Source organism: Lampetra fluviatilis, chromosome 2 (assembly GCF_964198595.1).
Source record: "Lampetra fluviatilis chromosome 2, kcLamFluv1.1, whole genome shotgun sequence".
Lineage (NCBI taxonomy): Eukaryota > Metazoa > Chordata > Hyperoartia > Petromyzontiformes > Petromyzontidae > Lampetra > Lampetra fluviatilis.
The window spans coordinates 22,927,893-22,937,999 of record NC_136276.1 but is presented as its reverse complement, the minus strand read 5'-3'; the positions used below and the strand labels follow the sequence as shown (position 1 = coordinate 22,937,999).

The 10,107-nt window shown below is 45.0% G+C and overlaps 1 protein-coding gene across 1 annotated transcript; it reads right to left on the bottom strand.

The window, feature by feature from the left end:
- Window positions 1-787: 787 nt before the first annotated feature.
- LOC144938162 (toll-like receptor 2) lies at window positions 788-3,250 on the bottom strand. The gene has a single exon (XM_078865920.1). The coding sequence runs from the start codon at window positions 3,248-3,250 to the stop codon at window positions 788-790; it is 2,463 nt and encodes an 820-aa protein (XP_078722046.1).
- Between the last annotated feature and the right edge of the window lie 6,857 nt (window positions 3,251-10,107).

Below are 10,107 nucleotides of genomic sequence, written 5' to 3'. Positions count from 1 at the left end.
TCGCCGACCCCAGGAACAAGTTTGCAGAATTGCTGAGCATTTCTGTGAGATCTTGGGGGAGGGGGAATCCCTCAGCCTGGAAAACATCATGTGGCAAAGTGGGATGACCCTCCTGAGGCTGCGGTGCCTCAAATATTGGAAGAAGTGGTCACCGCCTGTGGGTGGCTGACTGAAGTTCCATTTGTTGAGGAAGTACGGAAGGTGATCCAGAGTCTGAGACCAGAAAAAGCACCAGGCAGAGATACAGTGTTAAAGGCGAGCGTTTGGGCTGACAAATCAGTGTCAGGGGCGAGCGTTGGGCGTTAGTGCCGCGGTAAGGAAAGATAAATGGAGATGGAGGGTTTGTGTTGAGGTGAAATTGAAAAATAAAGTTTACACACACATACACCAGAAATGGAGAGCTAATCAGCATCATTTAGTACAATAAAATAGATGGTAATCTCGTAGAAGTAAAACAAAGAGGGAGGGGGTGATAATTTCGGATGCAACCCTATTTTCCTCAAAAGGTATATTATTTTTCAAACGCACAACATGCCATTTTCCAGGAATGTAACCCCCGCGTTTGGGGAGGTCTGCCTGTATCAGAACTCAGACCGACCTCATGGCAGAAATATTGACATATTTACATAGCAAGTGTTATGAATCATTACAAATATATGAATATTAATTTTAAAAAGCTATGCAATAGCAGGTTGCATACATATAGTTCCAAACTAAATAGAGAATATACTGGGGAAAATTATACCCATTCAAGTGACATAGAAGCAATATAGCCACCCCCCTTTTTCTAGGAGCCTAAATCGGAATGTGGTGATGGTCTCGACTGCAGCACAGCGTTGAGGCTGGTCCAGAAGACGGCGCGTTTTCTCTCCTCCGCCGGCCACTCCAGGTAGGTCTTGTTGCTGAGGAGGCGGCGGAGTTTGCAAAACTTGCTTGGCAGCGAGTCCTTGGGCAGCGGCTCGAGCAGCAGCAGAACGAGCGAGTCTTGGTTCTCCTCCACCATGCGGTGCTGTGCAAAGTACAGCTCGTAGTGGCACCACTCGCTGTTCACAAAATTCCTGGAGAGTACGAACAGGGTCTTGGACGACTTCTCGATACACTCAATGATGTTGTCTACGATCCAATGTCCAGGTGTGAAGTCTCGCTCGTGGATGCACAGCCGCAGGTCAGGGTTCGAATGCTCAAGTGTCGGCACCAACATGTTCTGCACCCACTCGGAGTCCAGGTGGCTGTAAGAGATGAACGCGTGATACTCGAAAGGGAGATCCTCTTCTCCTGAAATTAATTTGTATCTCCTTCTCTTTGCAGACACCCAAATAAAACCCATGCGTATGTACCATATGGCATCAAGATAATGTCCAATGCCGATGACAAGGGCTATGACGACCACTGTAACAACAACACTGACAGAAATTGCAATTATTCTGTCGCAGTTTAAAATATTAGGGTTGAAGTAATTCATTTCCTTACCAGACAAATATTCTGGGTAGCTGCATGTGTAATCGTTTGGCCAGCCATGTAGAAGTGTTTTATTAAAACGTTGCCGGAACCAGTAAAGGTCACACATGCAGTAAAACGGATTGTTTCCAAGGGTAATTGACTTAATTTTCTGGAGGTGCTGGAATGTGCCTTGACCAATGATGCCCAACGCATTATAGTCCACATATAAAACCTGAAGAGATTGGGATTTTACATCAGAGGAAATATACTTTATGAGATTCCCAGTGAGATGGAGCTCCTGCAGAGATGTTGCATTGGTCAAGATGTAATTGGGAAATCTCTCCAATCTTGTGTAGGAGAGGTCTAAAAACTTGAGGTTGGCAGAAGTGCAGATTACAGACTCTTTACTGATCTCATTGTTACGAAGGATCAACCTCTCGAGAGAGGATGGCCACCTACACTCTTCGATGTAATTAATGCCATTGTAACTCACGTCCAGTGAATTGATGCGAGGCATGAGGGACACCATTTCTGATATTTTCTTGAGGTCTTTGAAATAGTTGTGACTTATGATCAGTTCAGTGGCTTCAGGAAGGATCACCGTGTAATTACAGGAGTCCCACCAGAGGCCACCCTCATTGAGAAGATTTCTGGAGAAATCTAGCTGCTTAATGGCTTTCATCTTCATGAAAAAGCAGTCTACTTTGTTCATGCCCGTGTTAGATATCTTTAGTTGGGATATATTTGGAAAGAGTGTCATATTTACTATAAAAATAGGGTACGTCATATTTAGATGAAATATTGAATCTATCACTATTTTCTTGAGAGGTGACAGTTTTGTTACATTTTTTACACCGTTAAATATTACAGGATAGTGGTCAGTGTAAGAAGAATTTTTAAATACAAGCATTGTCAACTCTGATAAGTATATATTTTTGAGCAAGTTACTTACTTCTTTATCAGTAAAGTTTGCTTCAATTAGCGTCATATTTTTTAGTAAATTACTTGATCCAAGACCTTTGAAGAAATCTATAGATGCGTTTTTGAGAGGATTGTTCAAAATTCTAAATATTTCAAGCTCAGAAATGTGTGTATTATTCAGGTCCGTCAACATTTTTGATAAAACGAGTGGGTCCTTGTCAACAGAGACGTTCATGTTAAGTTTTTCCAGAGATCGCAAGTGGGTAAGAGCCCCAGTCTCGTAAACCCAAAGAGGCGAACCAGTGTTCAAGTTCAAGTATTTTAGGGGGACGCTTTCCAGTGCTTGGAAGTCAGACGCATTTAGTGCTGTGGTTTTTGGCGTTCCGATGGTGAGGTCTCGTAGGTTCGACATTCTGGAGAAATCCTCTCCCAAAGCAAATGAGGTGTAGTTGTTCATGGAGATATTGAGAACTTGCAGGTTTGGGAGGCTACCAAGAGCCTCTCCAGGCTTCTCTGAGAGGTTGTTCTGGCAGAGATCCAGGTAATATAAACGTTTGAGGGTGGCCATTGCTTGGGGATGTATCTTCTGAATGTGGTTAAAGGCCAAGGTGAGTACTTGCAGGTTTGGGGTACTGGAGAAATCCCCGACTTCAAGAGCCTTTATGTTGTTGTAGGACAAGTCGAGAAGAGTGATATCAGCTGAGAGACCCCGAGGCACGTATGTCAGCCCATGATGTGAACAGTCTGCAGTTAGACCCTCGTCTTTGATGTGGCATTGTGAATCAGGATCGTTCATCTCTCTCAATGAGGCTTCTATAAACCCCATTATACAGAGGATCACAGGAGTGCACATCAACATTCTTCTGGCCAGCTTGACTTTAAAAGCCATCTGTAAGATAAAATATAACACCATTAGCAAATTCACCTTTCTTGTCAGTAGGTAATACAGTAATCCCTTGCCAACCGCGAATTTACCAATTGCTAGATTTGAGTATACCCATATTTACTTCTGTATATCTGTTTACCAAACACGAACATCTCGGTTTGAGCATACACAATCGCATCCGCCATGTTGTCTCGCCGACTGCTGCGAGACGCGAGGCACCTCTGGGTCTGTCGCTACCCAATCCTCTTTCTTCCTTCTTCACATTGCTACCTCCACGATCGGTCAGATTCACGCTCCGTCTCACGAAATAATTGTACAGTATTTAAATTTACCAAACGCGGCCTGGAAATGTCAGTATCCACGAGCAAAGCACGGTGTTAAGGAAATCACATGACGCTGTTATTATGTCGTTGCATTACTGCATGACTTCATTGTATTGCGTGGCGTCATTGTTACAAATTTCGCAGGTCCGTGGTGCTGCTTAGCTGATCAGCTGCCCGTCTGTTTTTTTGTACAGTACTATACGGTACATGTTAATTTTGCCCTTTATCATGGACCCAAAGCTTGCAGAGAGTTGTGAAGGTGAGTGTTGCGTCTGTGGCCCGGTAGACGAGGGTCGGGCTGAGCCCGTCCGCTTAGCCAGCCCTTTACCCATCATCTCGTTGTCATCGTCATCATCATCGTTAATATTGAAGGTATGGAAAGTTAATGTCAAGTATATTAATGGTGTATTGTGTTGTTGTGCAATGTACTTTATTTTATTCGGCGTTTAGTTAATAAACAGTAAACTTCGTTAAGTCTGACCGCTGCCGCGGTTACCCTAACCCCCTAGCCCCTGTACTTTACCAACAGCGAATTTACCAATCCTCGCGGTTGGCAAGGTATTACTGTCTAGACTTTCGGCAATCCCTCAAGCGAGCATTTAAAAAATATAGTGTATAACTACTGTACTGAGCTTCCAAGAGAAATGTTCACGATTTTCATCATGGATGTATTTTTTTAGCTCAACATTACTTTCACATTGATAATTTACACTAAATGTGATGTTAAAATGCAATGTGGTGTTAAGCCGATTGTCGTGTAGTGTAAGTTTTGTATAGTGCTGTACTAAAATAGGAGTGAGTAATGGTTAGCACGTTGTACTATGACTCCAGAGATAACGGCAGTGGCGAGTAATATCTGATTAAGTGCTGGGCGTGCACATCATAAACTTGTACTGAACAACACGCTGAAGTGTGTCCAAACAACATCCATGACCAACATGGCAAGTTGAGACCTTCATCCAGCAGTGGATTGACAAAGGGCTGTTGGGACTATTATTTTTATAGTCCTGTGTTGGCCACATCGTATTGTACCGTGATCCCACTCGGGACTTATTGGACCTACAAGGGTCAAAGGGTCACATGAACTCTGGACGGACGCACATAATTATTTTGTGTTATGGTTTATATAGGTTTGAATTAAACTAGGACCCATGTCTTAAAGAGAGGGTCCTAGCCTACAGTATAAACATCTGGCTATTTACCAGCATTGGTTCAAGCAAACCTGACTGCTGATGAGCCACTGAATGTCGAAACCGGCTCGGAGTTTGCTGCTCTGAAGGTGATGACGTCACGGGGTTTCCCACTTTCGGGGATGATACTGGCAAAAGGTCCCATAGATATAAGGCTTTGATACTTGCATGGCCTTTGTACGGTCTCCCTTTTTGTGTTGTTCTCTGGTCTAACACTGGTGGTGAGACAAGGCCAGAAAGAAAGTTGTCTGGTGTAGGCCAATCGGTGTCAAAAGACAATGCATATCCCCCCATTGGCTATGGACCAGGACCGGCAGAGCCAATCATCGTGACGAGTTGTGATCCGTCAGCGACCCGGATATATCCTCACATTACACATATATTATCAGAGCATGTTTGTTTGCAAGTTTTGACACAAATGTACATAGCCAACTTCTCTGTGATGGCCGTTCATCACCTCTCACCTATCTCGCCTCTCTTTTTGACCCCCTCCTGCTCTTCATTCACAATCTTCTCTCTGTCTCTCTGTTCGCTCTCCTCCCTGTGCCTAATCCCGTTTTTGGTTCAAATCCCTCCTGGCATCCCACCACTGGAATCAACTTCCCCTGTACATTATTCATCACTGTCCATAGACCCAACACTGCCCATAGACTAACACAGTGCACAAACCCAACACTGGCCATCGACTCAACACTGCCCATAGACTCAACACTTACCATAGACTCAACACTGCCCATAGACTCAGCACTACCCATATACCCAACACTGACCAGAGACCCAACACTGCCCATAGACTCTATACCACACCATGGAATCAACACTGTCCCTGTACATTAAGCAATCCCCCTTCTTAACCCCTTTACATTCCACTCTTAATATCTTAATACTCCACCACTTATAATAATATGGTTTTCCCCTTTTTTCTGGCAACAAAACTGATACCTTTTAACAAGGATTCATGTCTGCATTAACCACAATACTTGCAGTCAAAATGCAAACAAAAAACACTATGATAATGTATGCATTGTCCTTGAAACTGATTGGTCCACACCAAGGGACGGCTTTCTCCATCGCCCATTCTCTTCATCTTCCCTCACTCCGCCACCCTGTCCCGTCCCTCCCCTATAGCCCTTTCATGAACTCACGTGCCCTCTGTTATGTTCATTCATTCCTCAGCCCTTGCACTGCCCTTGCCAACAAAATCGCTCAGGTTTTATTACCGATTTTAAACTCTTTAAAGCGCCTTTAGCTAAGATGCTCTAAAAATATAAGATAAGACGCCACTGCGTTGGCAGTGGTGCACAAGCACAAATAACACAAAACCCTCACCGTATTTGTCAATGACAACAACAACACGTTGGCTTTAAAAGGTAAAACAAATTTACATCAGGGTAACATTGCGGGCAATGGTTGTTCTTTGAAGAAGGCCCATTTCCACACACCGTGTTTGTTGATGAATGCGTCCGAGTCTGTGTGCAATCCAGTTAACCTGCACATCGCCCGCACATCTCACCACCCAAGTCTGGACTCTCGCACGCTGACCACTGACCCCTCGGTCGGACCCGAGGGGGACGGCAGCTCGAGTTCTGCTCACCTCCGCAGCGTGGAGATGTGAGGAGGGCGTCGGTTCGGTTGAGGTTCAGGTGGCAGAGTGGCTCCCTTGTCCCCCGATGAGGCCCAAGGCAACCGATCCCCCCTCAAACTGCCGTGGTCACTGCGAGCGTCCAGGACAGGACGAGCCGTTTGCGGCTTCCCACAACGCCAGGTCACTTTTTATACTTCTGTCATAAACGTGACGTGGAAAACAAAAACAACACAGCTCTGCCAATGGCACCGAACGACTGTCGCCATCTCCAAGGTGATTATCACGGGCGCCGGCTGCTGCAACGGCATCGCCGGGGGTCAGTTGTGGTGGGTGCAGCTGTCGGTGCGCTGGGTGCCGGTCACAAGGTCGCTTCGCTGAACAGAGAACTACTGAGCAGAGTGCAGTTTACGCTTGGGCCAGCGATTTCTATCAGCGGTGGTAACGCGTGTCTCTTCACAGCAATCAGGGCTTGGGTTCATCGTATTGTATAGTTGGTGTCATAATAATGGTGTACATACAGCATCATTCATGTAAACTGCACAATCCACAAATACACGGAGGTGTATATATATATCGAGATGTTTTCAGTCAATTAATGAATGTTTACACGTGTGGATGGAAACCGGAGCACTCGGAGAAAACTCACGCATGTGAGGGGGCAACACTAGATACAGATTGGACAGATAGAGATTAGTCCACATTCTGGCAAGCTGAATTATGGCACCTCCTCGACGTCCTTGGGAAGGGAGTTTATCAACATCCGTGTGTGATCCACCAACCCTCGCTGCTGGCTGCAGAGCGCTGGATTAGCAGCCATATGCAGCAGCGTACCCACAACCGCCACCTGCCATGGGATCGATTCCCGACTCTGGTGCCTTTGTTTGGAGTCATGATTTTTAGATGTTGCAGTTTTACTCTGTGATGGACGCATCTGTGTTCACAGTCTGGATAGGTCCACTCAATTCACATGGATCGAAGCCAGAACAGTAGATCTTGGCACTGCAATGTCACAATATTGCCGCAGTTGTAGTTACCAGGAAGAAGTGAGCTATTACTATTGTAGGACCTGTACTGACGCGACAGCTTCTTTGTCCTTCTCGGTTCTTTATTAACGCGTATAGTTCACATCTCCGTCGGCATCACTCAATGTCCTTCCATTCTCTTCAACGCACAACTCCCCATCAACATCACTCAATGGCCCTCCGTTCGCTCGCTCCGCTGGCTTTGCTCGCTCTCCCTCTGCTCCTCTCCTCCAGCGACCTCCCTCTCTCCAGCTCGGTCGCTCTTTGTTCTCTCTGCCGTCTCACTCCGTCGTAGCTTTTCCACCAAGGTCCGTTACTCCGCTGCTATCCTATACTGTAATTCTCTTTATCCGCTGCTACCATACTCTGTCTTCTCTTTATCCACTGCTACCGAATACTATCTCTCTCTGTCCACTGCTACCGTATACTATACTCTCTTGTCCACTGCTGCTCCGTCTCTTCCTCTATCCGTCTCTTGTCCCAGGCACCAACCAACTCCCGTTTCTCCCCACGCTCTTTGCCTTTATCCCCGAACCAATTTCCCTTAATCAATTAGATCATCCCCCGCTCCTCCATTCGCCCCCAGCCCCCAGCCTCACGTGGTGTTGTTATTGTAGACATCGAGGCGCCAATTCCCGACACCCATTCCTCTCGTCCAATCACCGGCCTGCATCCTCGATTATCCCGAACACCTGCAGGCCCCCCTTAATTACCTTACCACCTTAATCGGTACAATAACAACAGTGTGTCGCCCTGCTCCCTGTGTCCCCGTTTGCCCTCACTGTCCGCCGCGTGCCCGTATCACAATCCAACGCGTGACGTGTGTTTCTCAAGTCCTACACTATTATTGTTAATGGTTAAAATACCGAATATCTATTTCATTGTAAAACTTTTTCTGAAAATACAGAAATTAAATTCAGTTTATCAGATGACTAATACAAATTTATTCCCAGAAGCTATTGGGATGTCATTTTTGTATACGTTTTCATGTGTAGAGACAAATATGGTAACGAAGGCATATCATCTGCTAATTTATTTTATTATAAAATCAGAATACCTCAAATGTTCACTGTTTACCACTGTAGGCATGCTAGAGGACTTGTACTGCAACTGCGGACATATTCACTCAGAACCAAACATATCATCATCATTAAAATAACAATGGCCATTATTTACCCAGGAAAGCCTCGTTGAGTCCAGAGATTTTCTCTGGCGTTTACTGCAATCGGGCGAACAATTCCATTAATGTGTTGTTGTCATTGGGCAACTACACAGCCTCATGTGACCCAGGGACGTGCGGTAAGGGGAGGCAGGGGAGGCAGAGCCTCACCTGTCATCCAATAGCTGTTACAAAATAAAAATAAAGAATAATCAAATAAAATAAATATTAAGATTTTTCCACTGATCTGTGTTATAAATATCATTTATGCACGATTCCAATAATTTTTAAAGTCAAAATCGCCAAATTTGTGGAGCTCCACTGCAAATACAGGAAGAGACGAGAGGTGAGGCAGCAACAAGCTCAGCCTCTCTGATTGCGCAACCCCTCAGTAACTGGATGGAGCGCGGGCAAAAAGCGCGTGCCTGTTACTATCTCAGTATGTCACCAATGTAATGTTTGTAGTAGACCCCTTCATTTCATGTCCTCACCTTCCATACTCCAGGTAACTTATTTCACGTATGTGTATAAAGATATTTAGGCTCGCTGGTCTCGTCATGAAACTGCAAGGAAAAAGCACCAGGGGAGGCAGCTATCACATCTGCCTCACTGAGGGGGATGTGTCTAACACGCCCCCTTCAATGAGGCTGCGCCCCCTCCGTGAGGCCACGCCCCCTCCGTGTGTGAATCTGGCTCTGACATAGGCCTCGGCATGGTAAGGTAAAAGTTAAAATGTAAAAAAAACAAGCCTTACCTTTTACAATACAAGCACTCTACCCTACCTTTTACCCTTTAGCAGTTAAGGTAAAAGGTAGAAAGCAACGAGCCTACCTTTACCCTACCTTTTACCCTTACCCCATACAAATTACCCTATTACAGGGTAAATACTGGGGTACTACACATGAAAAAGGTTTATAACGGTAAATGCTAGGTAGAGCGCTTTATACATATAGAATACTCTCGTTTCCAATTTTACACGCTTTCTTTGAACTCACTCTGTTGTTGTTGTTGTCGTTGTTGTCGTATCCTCAAATCTTGTAACTCAATTTTAACCCACTTCCCAATGTGGTATCGACTGTAAACTTGGTATACTTATGTCATACTGATGACAATACTATATTATATCATAAAAAATAAGAAATATATGTTTTTAAACTTTATTTTTTATATGTTATGTTTCAGCTTGGGTCTAATTGTCCACGGTCCACTGACGTTGGCTGTAATTGGCCACGGTCCGTTACGTTATGGCAAGCTTCGGGGCCATTCCTGGAGTCGCGGAGTTCTGCCATTACTAGTACATTTCATAAAAGCGTGTTTTTTAAAAAGTTTTTTAAAAATATTGCTTGTTAAATGGAGGCCACGGACTGCGCCATGGAGCTTTTAGCAGTAAACAAGGTACCGTATTTACCGGGTAATACTTCGCGCTACCTTTACCCTACTGGGTAATTCTTCCGAGCAACCTTTACCCTACCCTTTACCTTACCTCTTGGCATGTCGACACCTTTACCCTTTTACCCGGTAAAAAGGGTAAATTACCTTACCTTGCCGAGGCCTACTCTGACACTAGCCAGTGCCTCCCTA

Excerpts from the sequence above, each read along its gene's own strand:
- LOC144938162 (XM_078865920.1), bottom strand. The coding sequence starts at position 3,250 with ATGGCTTTTAAAGTCAAGCTGGCCAGAAGAATGTTGATGTGCACTCCT.